Source organism: Glycine soja, chromosome 10, assembly GCF_004193775.1.
Source record: "Glycine soja cultivar W05 chromosome 10, ASM419377v2, whole genome shotgun sequence".
NCBI lineage: Eukaryota > Viridiplantae > Streptophyta > Magnoliopsida > Fabales > Fabaceae > Glycine > Glycine soja.
Genome location: NC_041011.1, coordinates 6,309,916 through 6,327,652, shown reverse-complemented (window position 1 = coordinate 6,327,652; position 17,737 = coordinate 6,309,916). Strand labels below are relative to the sequence as shown.

The 17,737-nt window shown below is 31.3% G+C and overlaps 1 protein-coding gene across 2 annotated transcripts; it reads left to right on the top strand.

Moving 5' to 3' along the window:
* The first annotated feature begins 9,944 nt into the window (after positions 1 to 9,944).
* On the top strand, positions 9,945 to 14,701 carry LOC114372152 (F-box protein PP2-A15-like). Of its 2 annotated transcripts, none has more exons than XM_028329580.1 (3): positions 9,945 to 10,402; positions 10,541 to 10,659; positions 13,845 to 14,701. In XM_028329580.1, the coding sequence occupies exons 1-3, from the start codon at positions 10,100 to 10,102 to the stop codon at positions 14,305 to 14,307; spliced, it is 885 nt and encodes a 294-aa protein (XP_028185381.1). In that variant the 5' UTR covers positions 9,945 to 10,099; the 3' UTR covers positions 14,308 to 14,701. The 2 variants fall into 2 exon arrangements, with proteins under 2 accessions (XP_028185381.1, XP_028185380.1); XM_028329579.1 differs by having other exon boundaries at positions 9,945 to 10,420.
* The last annotated feature ends 3,036 nt before the right edge of the window (positions 14,702 to 17,737 follow it).

Genomic DNA, 17,737 nt, shown 5'->3' with positions numbered 1-17,737 from the left:
ATTTTTCTCTTTCAATTTTAAGATGCATTCTGAAAATATTTTCATACAAAATATTTTCTAAAATACAACTAAGTAATTATTTAATGAAAATGGAAACAAAAAACAAGGAAAACAACATATCCTAAATAATCTTATCTTAAAATTAAATTATTTTTGTGTTTTTCATTTCATGTGATGTGATGTTAGTAAGACATTGTGGTCTAGTCCTTTAAGGTTGAGTTGAGGTTGACAAAGTCTTAGACTTAATATCTATCTCCAAATCTAGACACTTAAATTGTGCATCGTCAATGAATTATGAGAGAATAAGTCTATCACTTTCCCAGTCTTCTTCATATGTGCTAATAGGAGTCATAAACTCGTCCAAAAGTAATTTTGAAATTCAACTTCACTATCCATTGCTTGCATGATGCATATTCTTACAACCATTATGTTTTACTCCATGATTTACAAATTATTCATTAATAATGTCATGATCGGGGCCGTACCCGAATCAAATAAACATTAAAATGCAGTATCTAGGAAGTGATCCTAGGTCATCTCCTAGTGAGCAATGATCAACAAACGTTCATAACATATAATAATAAAACAGTAACGAAATGAGGGAGATTGTTTGTTTTTGTAAATTAAACAGCAAGTAAACTTGAATTAAGAAAAATAACATAATTAAAACATGTTGTTTCCTCTTGATTCAAAAGCAAGTCTCTTATCCTAGGTTACAAGAATTTATCCCTAATAAGTTCAACCACTTAATCCAACCCGAAATTAATTTACTAAGCGAAAATTAACACAAGGCTGTCATTATATGATTAAGCAACACATACACCAATTAATCCCTCTCACATGTCCATTAAGCATGAACGTTAATTAAGCATAGAGACAATTAATCAAGCATTAAGCATGCATGGATTAATATCAACAACAAATACAGAATAATTGGTGAAGGGGAAAAACTGATCAGAATTTAATGTTAATAACAAAACCTCAAAGAGAGCTATGCTTAATCCTCAAGAGAAAACAACACTAGAGATTCAGTCTTCCATTAATAGCAGAAACAAACTAGAAACTAATTGCAACACAGAAACGAAAGTGAATTTACAAACAGAAATCGAAAATGAAATTGCAATTGGAAACAAAATGCATAAACGAATAGGAAATCAAAGGTAGAAAACAAACTGAAATTAGAAGACAGAAATGAAAACGAAACTGGAATTTGAAGCAGAAAATGAAAATGGAGTTCTACGTGAATAGTAACACAAACAAAAAAAACTGAAAATGAAACCCTAAAAATCTCTACCTCTCGTGAACAGTAACTAGACCCCTACTAAAACCCTAGCAGCTGGGCTCACTAAAGGTCACTAGGCCCCAAAGCTTACAAATATGATTTTTGGGCCCAATAAGGTCTGGTGGCCCAATTACAAAAATACAGCCCAAAACGAAATAAAATAAAATTGGACGACAAATAAAATTGTTTGCTCTCTTCAAGTCCAAGCCGGTTCAGCCCAATTCCAGATCCAAGCCCAATTGCTTATAATTCTCCTAAAATTAAATTAAAACATAGAATTAGTCAAGTAGGCCCAAATGATAAAATTGCATAATTAAATTGACAATTAAGGCTAATAAGTAATTAAAAAGGTTTTGTTATTTTGGTTTTATGTTTTGTGTACAACATTGCATGTTTTGTAGAAGCAAGGCTTCATGGTGAATGTGATTCAAAGGTGTTTTGATGATAACAATGATGACAACAAAAGATGATGACAAAGGTGATGAACAAAAAGCTCAAAGATCAAAGAACATCTCAAGTGAATCAAGAACAAGTCAAGAGTTCAAGAATCAAGGAGAATTCAAGACTCAAGAAGAAAGCCTAGAATCAAGAATCAAGATTCAAGATCTCAAGAATCAAGATCAAGATTCAAGACTCAAGATTCAAGAGTGAAGAAAAGACTCAATCAAGATAAGTATTAAAAAGTTTTTTCAAAACTTTGAATAGCACTTGAGTTTTTGACAAAACCTTTACCAAAGATTTTTTACTCTCTGGTAATCGATTACCATATTGTTGTAATCGATTATCAGTAGCAAAATGAGTTTGGAAAAGTTTTCAAACTGAATTTACAACGTTCCAATTATTTTCAAAAGGCAGTAATCGATTACAATGTTTTGGTAATCGATTACCAGTGCCCTTGAACGTTGAAACTCAAATTTAAATGTGAAGAGTCACATCCTTTCACTCAAAAGCTTTGTGTAATCGATTACACTTATTTGGTAATCGATTACCAGTGACTGTTTCTGAAAAATCAAAAGATGTAACTCTTCAAAAAGGTTTTGACTTTTTCAAATGGGTTTTAAGTTTTTCTAAAAGTTATAACTCTTCTGAATGGTCTTCTTGACCAGACATGGAGAGTCTATAAAAGCAAGGCTTTGTTTTACATTTCAAGAATCTTGAACACTTATTTCATACAATCCTTTACAAGCCTTGAATCTCTTTGAACTTCTTCTTCTTCTTTGTACCAAAAGTTTTCTGAAGTTTTCTGGTTTTCCAAACCTTGAAAACTTGTGCTATTCATCTTTTCATTCTCTTCTCCCTTTGCCAAAAAAAATTCGCCAAGGACTAACCGCCTGAATTCTTTTTGTGTCTCTCTTCTCCCTTTTCCAAAAGAACAAATGACTAACCGCCTGAATTCTTTTGTGTCTGCCTTCTCCCTTGTCAAAGAATTCAAAACGACACAGTCTGAGAATTCTTTTGATTCTTCCCTTTCCCTAATACAAAAGTGTTCAAAGGACTAACCATCTGAGAATTCTTTTGTATCCCCATTCACAAAGTATCAAAGGTTTAACAGCCTGAGATCTTTGTCTCAACACATTGGAGGGTACATCCTTTGTGGTACAAGTAGAGAGTACATCTACTTGGGTTTGACTGAGAACAAGAGAGGGTACATCTCTTGTGGATCAATTCTAGTGGAGGGTACATCCACTAGGTTCAAAGAGAACAAGGGAGGGTACATCCCTTGTGGATCTTTGCTTGTAAAAGGATTTATACAAGGTTGAAAGAAATCTCAAGGACCGTAGGTCGCTTGGGGACTGGATGTAGGCACGGGTTGTTACCGAACCAGTATAAAAACTCTTGTGTGTTTGTTTCCTTCTTCCCTACTCTTTTACTTTCTGCTGTGCTTTTAATTTTCACTTTTACTTTCTGTTAAGTTTCTCTTCTACTCCTCATTCTCTTAACAATTTAGTAAAATCCTTAAAAGAGTAATTTTTTAATTAGTAAAGGTTTAAGAATAATTAATTCAACCCCCATTCTTAATTATTCTGAGGCCACTCAATCCAACATGTTTCTCTTTGAATTCTAGGTTATGTATAGGTAATGGATAATTGTTTTTGAAATAGGAGTTTCTTGGCATTTTGTGAATTGAAATCCTTGTTTTTTCTCTACATGTCAAGTTAGTTTTGAAAGGTTGAATTGAAAGTGATAGATTTACCCTTGGTGAGATTTTGAGCCATTATCATCTATTTTATTCGGTGTGTTTTGCCCCATTGATTGCTTGCACAATAGCCTTGGCTTGACTCTTGTTGATACTTCTTGGTTCACATGCATGTTGGGAGATGATTTAGGCATTTTGTTCTTATAAGCCTCTAGCCAAATGAGCCTACCTTGAATTAATTCCTTTGATAGCCCTTTTGAGCCTATGTTCCCCTTTCTTTGTTTTGAAGCTCATTACAAGCTTAAGTGAAAAACCATGATCTCACCCTACCCTTAAGGAATTTTGGAGCTTTGGAATTGTTTTGGGAATAAGTGTGGGGGATATGTTTCATTGGATGATATGTTTTTTTTTTGTCATGCTTGATGATGTATTTTTGCCATGCTTGATGTATATATATATTGCCTAATTGTTGCTTTATTTTTCAAGTATTCAAAATGCTTTCAAATGCTTTTGTCTAATAAAAACAGAAAAAAAAATGAAGTTGAATAAATGAGGTCTTGTTTTGAGGACTTAGACTGGTCTGAGGACTTGGTTGATTTTATTGATATTAGAGGTTTTGGGTTTACTTTTTATGCTTAATTTTTAATTTTGGTTTTGGGTTTACTACTTTTGCTTAATTTCCACTTATTCCCCATTGCTCCTCTATTCCTTTGGGTTTTAGCTACTTATCCCATACTTTCCACTACCTTGTCCCTAGCCCCATTACAACCTTAAAAGACCTTTTGATCCTCATGTGCATGTGTTTGTGGTGTTTGGTTGTCAATTTTAGAGTCTTGCCAAGTCTATGTGGTGTTTGTTTTCATGGGTGCTCTGAGAGTAAACAGTAGCCTAGACACTTGAGAGATAGAGTGCATATCTTGTGAGGCTTTATCACTTTTCATTCAATTCTTAAGCTGATTGACTACCTTGCCATGTTTGAGGTGCTTGGATGATTTTCATGACTGTCTTGATTCTTTAACTCTTTACGTGTTGGATGTTGCCTATTCCTTTCATTCCTTGAGATTCATTGAGAAGTTTGTAAATGTTTTTGTGTTTGTTCGTCTCTCTTTAATGTCTCTGGATTTGTTTCTTGCTCTGCCTTTTGATTTTGCCCAGGAGTGCAAAAGGCTAAGTATGAGGGAATTTGATGTGTCATTATTTTCTCCTATTTCTTACCCTTTTCTGTCACCATTTTAATTACTGATCAGCTTTAATTGTCAATTTAATTATGCAGTTTTATCATTTGGGCCTACTTGACTAATTCTGTGTTTTAATTTAATTTCAAGAGAATTATAAGCAATTGGACTTGGATCCGGAATTGAGTTGAATCGGCTTGGACTTCAAGAGAGCAGACAATTTTATTTGTCGTCCAGTTTTATTTTATTTCGTTTTTGGGCTGTATTTTTGTAATTGGGCCACCAGACTCTATTGGGCCCAAAAATCAGATTTGTAGGCTTTGGGGCTTGGTGAGCTTTAGTGAGCCCAGCTGCTAGGGTTTTAGTAGGGGTTTGGTTACTGTTCACGAGAGGTAGAGATTTTTAGGGTTTCATTTTTAGTTTTTTTGGTTCGTGTTACTATTCACGCATGGTACTGTTAACGTAGAACTCCATTTTCATTTTTTGCTTCAAATTCCAGTTTCGTTTTCATTTCTGTCTTCTAATTTCAGTTCGTTTTCTGCCTTTGATTTCCTATTCGTTTCTGCATTTCATTTCCAATTGCAATTTCATTTTTGGTTTATGTTTGTAGATTCACTTTCGTTTCTGTGTTGCAATTAGTTTCCAGTTTTGTTTCTACTGTTAATGGAAGGCTGAATCTCTAGTGTTGTTTTCTCTTGAGGATTAAGCATAGCTTTCTTTGAGGTTTTGTTATTAACATTAAATTCTGATCAGTTTTTCCCCTTCACCAATTATTATGTATTTGTTGCTGATATTAATCCATACATGCTTAATGCTTGATTAATTGTCTCTATGCTTAATTAACGTTCATGCTTAATGGACATGTGAGAGAGATTAATTGGTGTATGTGTTGCTTAATCACATAATGACAGCCTTGTGTTAATTTTCGCTTAGTAAATTAATTTCGGGTTGGATTAAGTGGTTGAAATGATTAGGGATAAATTCTTGTAACCTAGGATAAAAGACTTGCTTTTGAATCAAGGGGAAACAACATGTTTTAGTTTTGTTATCTTTCTTAATTCAAATTTGCTTGCTGTTTAATTTACAAAAACAAACAACCCCTCTCATTTTGTTACTGTTTTATTATTATATGTTATGAACGTTTGTTGATCATTGCTCACTGGGAGAAGACCTAGGATCACTTCCTAGATACTACATTTTAATGTTTATTTGATTCGGGTACAACCCCGATCATGTCATCATTTGAGGAAGTCTCATCCTTTGTAAGGTTGAAAACTTGTTGTTGGTAATCTTAATCATCCTTCCAAGTGTAGAAGATTGTGGAACATTCTTCATTCTAAAGTTAGCAATGTGCACAAATAACTAAATGTCTTTTTAGTACTCTTACATCTCTTTTTCTCACTCTTACCATGATCATCCTTTTCTTCAATTTCAACATCATCATTAGACTCATCTTCATTCTCAATAAGATGTTACCTATGCATGTTTTCTTTTGCACTCTTTTAATCTTTTAATTCTTCTTCTTGGCCTCCATAATCATTTGTTATTTATGCATCTCTATATTGTTCTCCATTACCAATCTCTTCATTTCCATAACAATTGTTTTGTCTCTGTTTGCATCATTAATGTTTTTATTTGTCACCTATGTTTGATCTCCTTTCTCCACTTTTATTATGTTTATTTCTTCCTCGAGTGACATAGATTCACTAGTTCTACAAATAATTTCTAATTCTTACTTTATTAGGTGTTCGTAATAAATGTGAATCTCATAATTATTGCGACTAGTACATATGCACTAGCCAAGTACATCTTCATCACTCAATGCCGCTCTTATCCTATTCTCTAACCATTTCTTATGCACTAATAAGGATATGTGATCAATCTTGTAATAACCTTTGCATCCTTCCACCAAGTTGCAAGGATGAATATGTTTTTGTAATTAAACTCCATTTCGTTTCACACACAAATTTCACCACCATCACATTTAACCTTTCGCCTCTCATTCCTCTTTCTTTTTGTGATGCAAAACCAATGTGATTTAAAAAAACTATCTTGCACTTGCAATACCAGGTAGCTATGTCAAGATCAGGTATAAAAGATGAAACCAAATCATCTTATTTTAATGCTAAACCCAAGCAACCATAAAAACACTCAAAATCATACAAAAATAACAACTACAACCATAAGCTCAAAACAAAAGAAAACCAAACAACAAAAATAAAATTGCAAACCATATGTGCCAAAAAGGGAAGCTATGGAAAAAGGAAACAACATATGACACATAATCATAAGTGGACCACCATTTCCCAAGTAACCCAAATGAATTTCAATATCAACATCAATAGAGCAAGATGACATAATTGACTAACTAAACAAAACACCTTCTCTTATAATCCACACCCAACATAATCAAAATAATCTTCTATGAGTGCTGATGATGAATGTCCAATATGCTAGGAACAAAAATGAGACACAATGGTTGCTTGGTTCACACTTAATAGGTGAGAAAATAGAAGTCAATTTAGGCTGAGTGAAAAATACAAGAAAATGGTTATGACTAATGTGATTTCAACTTTCATAAAATTATTCTTCATTTTAGTATATGCTAACATAGAATCGACGTGATAAGATAATTGAGACACTATGTGAGATTTGTCATGCGACATCTACACTATTGACAATATTAACTAACAAAGATCAAGTTTTAGACTAATATAAATAACAAAATATAGTTTCATTTTTTAAAATTCTCTAAAATTTACGCACTAAAATTTTAAATGAAAACAACGATAAAATTAAAACAAATAATTTAATTTATAAGAGTATTTATTTTGGAAAAAATGTCTAGTCACCCTGAGGACCACTTGCAAAAGGTAGTTAGGAATAAAGTGAGATTTAGAATGCATAAACAAAAACCATACATAACTTTTTTCGTATAAATACTTAACTTAAAATGAAACTATAATTATAAAAGTTAAATGAAAAATTTAATTAGTTAAATATGTTTGTTGTCATTTAAATTTGGATCACTTTTATATTTTGTATCCCAAATTTAAATTTATTTTTTTAGTAATTTAATTTTAGTCTTTTAAATTGGTGAGCTAGAGTGTCAAGATTTTTTTACTAGGAACCAGATTTTTTATTGCATAATTATATTTATTTTCTGATTGTGAATGAAATGATATAATTCTCTTTCTGTCAATTTTTGTAAAAAAAAATATTCCTTTTAATCCATACTCATAAAAAATGTTACACTCATCCCAAAATTAATTTGAGAATTTTTTTTATAAAGAGGACTAAATATAATATTTTTTAAAATTAATGGACTAAAAATTAAATTTAAAATTATAAAAGCAAAAATAAAAGGTTATCTAAATTTAAGAATAAAAAATATATTTAATGTTTTTCTACAAAATATATTTAAATATTTTAAATCAATATTAATAAAAAAATAATATCTGCATCACCCGGAACACTTTTTCTTATAAACACTTAAACTTAAAATGAAAAAACTATAAAATCTAAATAAATTAATACAAAATTAGTATCTACATCACTTGCAACCTTCTAACAGAAAAACCACTTGCAACAGTTATTTGTTAAGAATAAAGTGAGGTTGATAACACATAACAGGAAACCAAGCACGTGCCCGACTAGCAGCCTTATCCTTTTGCTTTCCTCCACAGGCCGCCACGTGGCAAGAAATCCACCGCGAATCACTAGTCCTTTACTGTAGACCTCCCCACACCGTATCCCCGCTGTCCTGTGTCCAGTCCAACACAACATTCAAAACCCGGACCCACCCCAGCTTCTGTCACGGTTCACGATTTAAATACTAGTATAATTGTATAAGGACTAGAGGAGTAATAACACAGTTTTATACTGACACACACTCATTACACTATCATTTTTAACTCATTTATGTCTCTTAAAAAAATTAATTTATTTATTTTTTATATTTATTATTTATGTTATTTTTTTAATTTTATATATACTTAATTATTTCTTAAAAATAATGGAAATAGACTAATAAGATTGTTTATGAAAAATAATTAATACATTTAAAAATTAAAAAAATAATTTTATAAAAAGAGATAAACATTTTTTAAGAGGATTTTATAATTAGGAACAAAGTATAAAATCAAGAAACAAATTTATTAGACACAAGACACATAAAATTAGGTTAAAATGTAATTTTTGTCCCTCATTTTTTTAAATTTATAATTTTAAATTTTTATTTTTTAATTGAGATATTTCATTATTTATTTTTAAAAATTTATAATTTTAATTCCTCATTTTTAATTAAGATATTTTGTTTCACTTTTATTATTAAAATCATGATTTTAGTTCATATGATCAATTTTTTAAACATTAATATGTGTACTCTATTAACACTTATTGATATATGTTTGTTTATTAGTCACTTGATTGAATTTTTTTTATTTAATTACTAATAAGATTAATTTATAAAAAAAGTACAAATTAATGTTTGAAATTGGTTACAAAGACTAAAATAATAGATTTTTTAAAAGTGAGATACGAAATATCACAATTAAAAAATATGAGAATTAAAATCATGATTTTTTTAAGTGAAAAATAAAATGTCTCAATTAAAAAATATGAAGACTAAAATAAAAAGTTTGGGAAAATATGAGAACGAAATTTGCATTTTAAGAAAGAAAAAATTATTTTTAAGACAAATGCTAGTTGAGAGTAGTGACTAAGACTATATTTGACAAAACTAACTCAAAAAATCAATTGTAAAATAAAAATTAACTTGTAGCTTAAAGGTATAAAACTATCTTATTAAATTATAAGTATTTGGTAAAATTATCTCTTGAAGTAGTTAAAAAAATATAAAATTACATAAATAATAAAATTTTATCTTAAATAAAAAAGATTAAAAAAGAAATCTAATAAATGTTCAAGGATAAAAAAGAATAAATATAAAAAAGTAAAAACTAAAAACTAGCATTTTAAAAAATATTACTCCAAATAACATCTCAAAAAATATTAAAAATTATTAAAAAAAATCATTTAATAAATCATTAAACAAGTTTTTTTCTAATAAAAAATTGAAAACCAATTAAAATGCTGGGTCAACCAAGAAAGTTTTTTCGAGATAAGTTGCCAATGATTTTTTTTTACTCCTTACGGTTTTCAGTTTTCACAGTAAAAATATGATTTTTTTAAATTTTTTAACGGTAGGGACAATGGGTAGCATGGTTTTATTTTTTAAAAAATCTCAAATAAAAATATAGCATATTTGAAAGAATATGTCTGTCTGTATTAAAAAAAAAAAAGTGTCTGAATGTGTGTGACATTTCCCTTTAAATATTTCACCCCAAACAGAAATTCCAAACTAAAAATCCCACGCAAAAGCTATCCACCAACAACAAACAACTCTTCTTACATGCAACACCAACATCACTAACGCATTTTCAATTTTCAGTATATTTTCACTCCCACGCGCGCTTACTTCCTCCCTTCCCCTCGGCGCGTGCCATGGGCGCGTCGCTGTCGTCGAACGGTTCGAGCATCGGCCCGGGCCTCGGGGACATACCGGAGAGCTGCGTGGCGTGTGTGTTCCTCCACCTGACGCCGCCGGAGATCTGCAACCTCGCCCGCCTCAACCGCGCCTTTCGCGGCGCCGCCTCGTCGGACTCCGTCTGGGAGGCGAAGCTGCCGCGCAACTACCAGGATCTGCTAGATCTCGTGCCGCCGCCGGAGCGCCATCACCGCAGCCTCTCGAAAAAGGACATATTCGCGCTCCTCTCCCGCCCCCTCCCCTTCGACCACGGCCATAAGGTGGGTGTTGCACTTCAGGTCAGTTATTATTATTATTATTATTATTATTATTATTATTATTATTATTATTATTATTATCATTATTTTGTTTTTTTAGGTTTTTTAGGGTTTTTCTTGATTGTGGCGAGGGTTTTGCAGGAAGTGTGGCTGGACAGAGTCACCGGGAAGGTTTGCATGTCCATTTCGGCGAAGGCGATGGTGATTACCGGCATTGATGACCGGAGATACTGGAATTGGATTCCTACTGAAGAATCTAGGTTAGATTTACTTTAATTGGCTTTAGTTGTTTTTCTCTAAGGCTAGATATGGATGTGAAAACTGTATCGCAAAAAAGAAAGAAGAAAGGAAATACTGATGATAATAATGCATTGTTTACCGTTTGATTGAAAGGAAAATGAAAAGAAAAGAGAAGAAAGAAGAAAGGAAATACTGATGATAACAAAAATTTCTTTGACTAGCATTTTTTTAAGTTGTTATCGAATTGCATATCACATCACATGTACAGTATAGTTTGTTGACTTTTACTATATCCTATCTTAAAAGTCAAACCAACAATGATTTTGTTGTTTTGTTGACAGGATAAATGCTTTTACATTAATGTTGTATAAAATTGAACTCTTTTTGTTTATTTTCTTTGTTTTCTCTTTAATTTAAATTTTAAACTTTTCTTTTCACTCTATCAAACATAGTTTAAGTAAAGGCAAATGCAAACCAATGCTCTTAGGACATTGGTTAAGAAACTAAAAGAAGAACTTTTTTTATTGAGATGCGCAATATTGTGCTGGTCGTTACTTTTGTTACGCTCTCCTATGATCTGCACAATAAATATTTTTTCCTTTGAGTTTCTTAACTAATGTCCTAAGAGCACTGATTAGCAAGACCCTTAAGTAAATTGGTTTTTTTCCCTTTGCTTGGATGTTTAAATCCTCTGAACTGAGGAGACCTTTTGGAGATTACCTCTCACTTTCACACATTAAAAGTAAAAATAACTCCCAAACTAGTGGAAGTTTCATCTTTATATACCAATTATGTAAGAACACAAGACCTTGAAACTTTGAAGAAATTATATTTTTTCTGGTATGTGAAGTTAATATGTTTACGCGCACTCTCACTCCCCTAGGTTCTTCAATTAAGCATAGTTTAATGTAGTATACTAGTATTATATAGTTGGTTGCGGACTTGGTGTTAAATTTATTGTGGATTGGAAGGGCATGATTTGTTTTGGTGCTTATTTGACTCTTCTCTTAGACAATAGCCGTAAATATTGAAATAGTCTTATTCTTTGTGTATTTAAGGAGGCTGTATATTCACAAAAGGTTTAAATCATGATATATAAAAAAGGGGAGATTTTTAGTTTGTGCATGATTTACTGGACCAGATTCCTAGAAAAAAGGATAGAGTATCTGGTATGGTGTAAATGAGCATTTGGTGGGTGTGCTGAACTTGAATTGTGAGTAAGAATATTAGGACCAACCTAAGTTTTTTTAATTCAATGTTAGTATATTGATTTAGTTGTGGCTATTAGCAAATGTGCAAAATGATAAACTGGTCTTAGCATCATAAATGATTGAAGTTTAGGAATTTTATGTTAGTTTTCCGAGTGTACTTGAATTTGGTGTCAGTGGATGCTCAGCAGGTTTATCCTTTTCAGCGAGACTGTAGGGTGTAGAACATCTCTGTTTTATAAATATAAAGTGAAGAAATGCAATAGTAACTACTCGTGCTTCGAGTATAAAATTAGAAATTTTGTGATTTCCTGCTACTTCACTAGGGAGCAAAACTTTGTTCAATGTGGATAAATCGTAAGATATTTGACTTTTCTTGATATGATTTTTGACTAATAGAAGGATATGAGCTTTTGATTGCCATACTCCTTAAATAGTACTGTTGAATGTTGTAAAGATAAATCATAAGATGTTAGACCTTTCTTGGCATTCTCTCCATATAAACTGACTATCATTTTATCTTATCTATACATTGATTGGTTATCCTAGATCATTGTCATAGAGGCCAATATGTAAGCATAAAAATTCAAGTAAAACAATCAAAGATGCTGCTGATTGTTGCTTTACCAAACTTAAAGTTTGTTTCTTATATTAAAGTTACTTTTTATCATCTCGAGACTAGAGCTTAATAGCATGTTATAACAGATCATGCTATTCTGACAATAACTTGTCTTGTATTAATTTGTAATTCTGAATTTAAGTTGGAGTAATGTCATTATTCGCAGGGGTGGCACCTAGTATTCCTTGGGGAAGATCCTCAAATTTTTATATTTCTTATTTTTCACTGCAAATTTTAAATTTGACCCCTAGCCATTTCAACCAAGCTCCACCCTCTGATCATGTATTGTAAGTTGTAACATACTCATTTATCCTGGATGAGATTTTTTGTATATATGACTGAATAAAATCATTTCCCCCCCAAATTAAGCACTTAGTGTGATTGATATTTGACGGTTTAACCTGTAAAGCTACCTATTTGTTGAAAATTCCATAATCTCTCAGTTTAAGATCCAAATGCACATATTTGCTTATATTGTGCAGCATGGCTTGTCTTGTATGCTTTAATTGTTTTATGGATGTCTTTTTGAGAAAGTGGGAATTGTATACATTTACTTTTATATTGTATCCTGACTTATTTATCTTGTTCATGATTAGTGATTATTTAACTTGAATAAATAGGAAAATGTTTCTTTGATGACAAATGCATTAAGTTCAAGATTGTTTTGTTAATTGGGCATGGATCATGACTTTGTTTACTTCCTGGCCTTTGCTGTTAAATCTTTAATGCCCCTTTAAAAGTAGCAAAACCTTGTTTATAATGGGGGTGTTAAATTGTTGGGTAATGCTTGGTTTAATTCTGATTTTAGACAAAAACAAGTACCAAAATGACTATGAACAATTCATAAAACTACTAAAGGGATCAAGCTGATCTCCTTCTCAGAGCTAAACCAAATGATGTAGTTCTTTGATTTCGGTTCTATTATTTGACCCGAATCTAATGTAAACTCATTTGAATTATATAGAAAACTTGGCAGCTGTAATACTTTGTTCTCTCACAAACAAATTACTTCCTCAGCTAAATTTTAACATTCTTTTCCATCATAAAGAAAACCAACATTACATATATAAAAGCTACATCAATGTTCAAAAGAAAACGTTTCATGGCGTTTTAGATTCATTTTCCATTAACATCTAAAAACAATTTGAACTGTACACTTTTCTACTTGTATATAGAGGCCTTAATATGGATAAGGACAAATATTTAAATATTTCTAACTTGGAATGATGTTTTCAAGTATTAATGACAATTTAGACAAATATTTAAATGATCTTTTGCAAATTGTTGCACTGCTGCAAATCTTGATGTTGAAACTGTTTTGTTCTCCATTTGTTCTTGTAATTTGTCAGCATTCTGTTATACCTTAGATGATTTTCAGGTTTCACACTGTGGCATATTTGCAGCAAATATGGTGGTTTGAAGTGGATGGGGAGGTTTCGTTTCCATTTCCTGCTGATATTTATACTCTCTCCTTTCGACTTCACCTTGGACGGTTTTCCAAAAGGCTAGGGCGGCGTGTTTGCAATTATGATCACACCCATGGTTGGGATATAAAACCTGTGAAATTTGAGTTTTCTACTTCAGATGGTCAGCAAGCATCATGTGAATGCTGTCTGGATGAAACTGAGATTGATGATACATATGGCAATCATAAGCGTGGATACTGGGTAGATTACAAGGTGGGCGAGTTTATTGTCAGTGGATCGGAGCCTACAACTCAAGTTAGATTTTCCATGAAACAGATCGATTGTACACATTCCAAAGGTGGGCTTTGTGTAGATGCTGTATTTATTGTACCTAGTGATTTGAGAGAGCGAAAGAGAAGAGGCATTTTGAAATAGCCATGTGCAGAATAGGAAGCTTATTTTTTTAGTGGTGTCAGACATCCTAGAATACTCACTCTATTGGGGATCTATCACACAGCAGCTTATACACTGAAAAAAGTTTACAATTTGGAGAATGTCATAATTTTCTGTTTTTTTTTTTTAATTTTTTAATTTTTTTAATTTTTTTTGCCTGTAGGTGTGTATTCTCTATAGCTTTGTAATTATAATTTCTATTCAATGTATTTTAGTTGTTTCCACATTAGGCTGTTAAATTTATTTGTTTCGAGGAAAAAAGAACTTTGCCCTTGCCTGCCTCGGTTGTTCTTTATGCCTTCCGAAACTTGGTTGAGTCGGTCATAAATGTTGAAACCGTGTTATATAGTACAATGCAGTTATTTTGTTTAAGGCATTATTTGATGCACTAGTAAAGATCAGTAAATACAAGGCCGGATCAGATATGGTGATCATTTTCAATGTTTATAAAGCTAGATCGGTTATTAAATGGGTGAAGGTACTAGTTCAAAGTTTAATGGTTTAACCGCGGTTAAATCGGTAGTAATTAAATAATAATTTTTTTAGTATAATATATTAAATAGTTATAATTAAATTTTGGACTTATTTCCCCAACCAAGTTACATAAGTCTTAAAAAATAATTTTGCTATATGCCATTACATTCAACAAAACATGAAAAATGAAAACTCACAAGTTTCTAGAGACTACATAGTACAGTATATGTCATCATCAATACTTGACCAACTAAATTATCTTCAAGTTGTCACAAAAAGGACAATACGTGTTAATCTTGTTGGGCTCCACGGATTATGCTTTGAAGGTGACAAAAAGATGCTAGTTTATGATTACATACCACATGACTCCTCGAATAGCTGGAAAATGAGACACCAAAATGTGTTAGGATCAAGGGAATAAAATAAATTGCCTTCACCAATGTGTAGTGTCTTACATTGGGCATAAAACACAGACTGATGTAAAGCTATATCTGGCGGTCCCACAATGTGCTAACTCTTCCTGCTTTGTTGAGTTGATTTTTATTGAAGTTCCATATCGGTAGATTATAGATTGCAAGTTAATTACGAAACACTATAAAATTAAACTGCAACAATAAAAAAAATAAAACTGTATGTGATGGTATTGTATAGAGTCCCACAAATTGAACTACTACTCTATAAAATAAGCAGGCATCTTCAATTTATCGAAAGAGACTGTTAATTTGTTTGAATTTTTTCTATGGCTAATGACTAATGTAACTAATCCCGAAACCCAGTTTAGTAATAGTAACTTTTTCTTGGTTAAGAAAAAAAAAACTAATCCAAAAAATTTCTACACCTTGGTTAATTTATAAAATAGTTTTTTTAATAGATATTTTTAACAGTCTAAAAAATATTTTTTTTCTAATAATATATGACACATTGAGTCATTCACATACGAGAAAAAAGATGCAAATATGAAAGATGACTTTATTTGTCTGAATATACGTGAAGTTTTTTGTGTAAATAAATAAAATAACATCATTCAATTTAAAATAAACTGCACCATGCGCAGTTCTACTCCAAGTCCAACTATCAAAGATTAATTTAATTTTAATTTTAAAGATTAATTAAATATAATAAAATAAAATGAATGACTAGGATGGACTCTTCGTTCTTCGTGTCTTCTTCCTTTTTCATCCCGACTTTTGATTTCGGGCGGCTGATGTGTTCTTTTTCAACATAATTGATTGATTCTTATTCAGCATAATTGATTATATGAGTAAATGGTTAAAAGAATAACTTAAATATATTTTTGATAATTGATAAATGAATAAATTTTATTTTTGATACCTTATTATTTTTTTTATTGTTGATAAATTTAAAATTTTATTTTTATCCTTAAGGCACTATCTAAATCACTTTATTTCACTATTTAAAGTTCTATCTAAACAAATTTAGGAATAAAAAACAAGATTTTAAATTTACCAGCGATTAACAAAGATTTTTTTTTTTACAAGAGACCAAAAATAAAATCTAATCATTTATCAACAAACAAAAATATTTTAAAACCAAAAGATATTTTCTTTGTAAAGGTAAAATGGTATTTCTAATAATTATCAAATGTCTTTCTTTTTTCTCTTTTTCTTCAAACTAAATAAATTTTTATTTTATTTTATTTTGACTCTATTTTTCTTAAATTAAACAATCACTATTTCCACTCTATTTCTTATTTATTTCTCTGATATATTTTTTTCATCTAACTATTTCCACTCTCTATTTCCTTCTTTTATATCATACACAACCTAAAGAAAAACATCATTCTTCACCCCTATTTTGAGTGATACAAAGACATAAAAATGACGAGAGAATAAAATGGTAAATATCATACATGATATGGTATAATAAAGAAATTTTTTTGATAATAATTTACCATATCTATACAATTTAAAATGTTAAATTGAGGTTATAAATGTGTATAGTTAATGTTATTTTTAATGACTTTTTTATACATATTTTCTTTTCTGCTTTTCATAGAGGATCCAAATCTGAGCTTTCTAGGCCATGTAGTGGGGTTAGATAATCCTCACCCATCTCATCATTGCAAGTACCCCACACAAGAACAAGAGACTTGAGACCACATTCCATGCTAGACACAACATTGGTGTCAATCCGTTTACTTTTCCAGTCAATTGGGAGATGCTTTTTTTTTTACCTAAGTTTCCCTTATCCTAACACTTGGCACAGTTGGTAAAGTGGTCACCCCAAAATAGACCAAACTTCCCTCAAAGCCCAAGAATCTTTGACCAAAGTGGCAAAAACTTAGACTCTTCACTGTTTCATTTCAACCTAGCTAAACCTAAACCAAATTCTATGGCTCAAATGTACGATCGAGCACAAGCAGTCCTAGCTAGAAGAACACAGTGCAAGAGCAAATATTGACAGAAAACTTCAATGGAATCGACCTAGAGCAGTAACTTTGGATTACTTACCAACCCTAAACATAGCATCTAATGACCCAGTCCCAGACTTGTTACACAATGGTACTAGTTCATTCAAAGCACCGTATTTATTGAATCCGAAGGCACATTTATCACACATCTGAGAGCTAGGTAATGTCATATATACTTCAAATAATTCTTCACAACACTTTTGTTAATCTGTTCTTTTATCTCTCTTAAATTGTAAGAATTAATGTAAAACCAGCTGATAAAAAAAAAATGTAAAACCAATAATATAAGAACCTCTACGCCCATGATATTATTCACATGATTTTAACAACTTTATAATAATTTGGTTTATACATATAATCACATTTTTTCTCATAAATTTTTAATTGATGACTGTTAACTACTCCAGTTCCAGCTAAGCAACTTCAATCTACTGTCCAACATTTTGAGTTGAAGAATGAAGGGCGGTAACACAAATATCTATCTAGATGCATTTATGTGTATTATCT

Coding starts and splice junctions, on each gene's coding strand:
- LOC114372152 (XM_028329579.1), top strand. CDS start 10,100: ATGGGCGCGTCGCTGTCGTCGAACGGTTCGAGCATCGGCCCGGGCCTC. Junction 10,421..10,540: donor AGGTGGGTGTTGCACTTCAG/GTCAGTTATTAT, acceptor AGGGTTTTGCAG/GAAGTGTGGCTGGACAGAGT. Junction 10,660..13,844: donor ATTCCTACTGAAGAATCTAG/GTTAGATTTACT, acceptor GATGATTTTCAG/GTTTCACACTGTGGCATATT.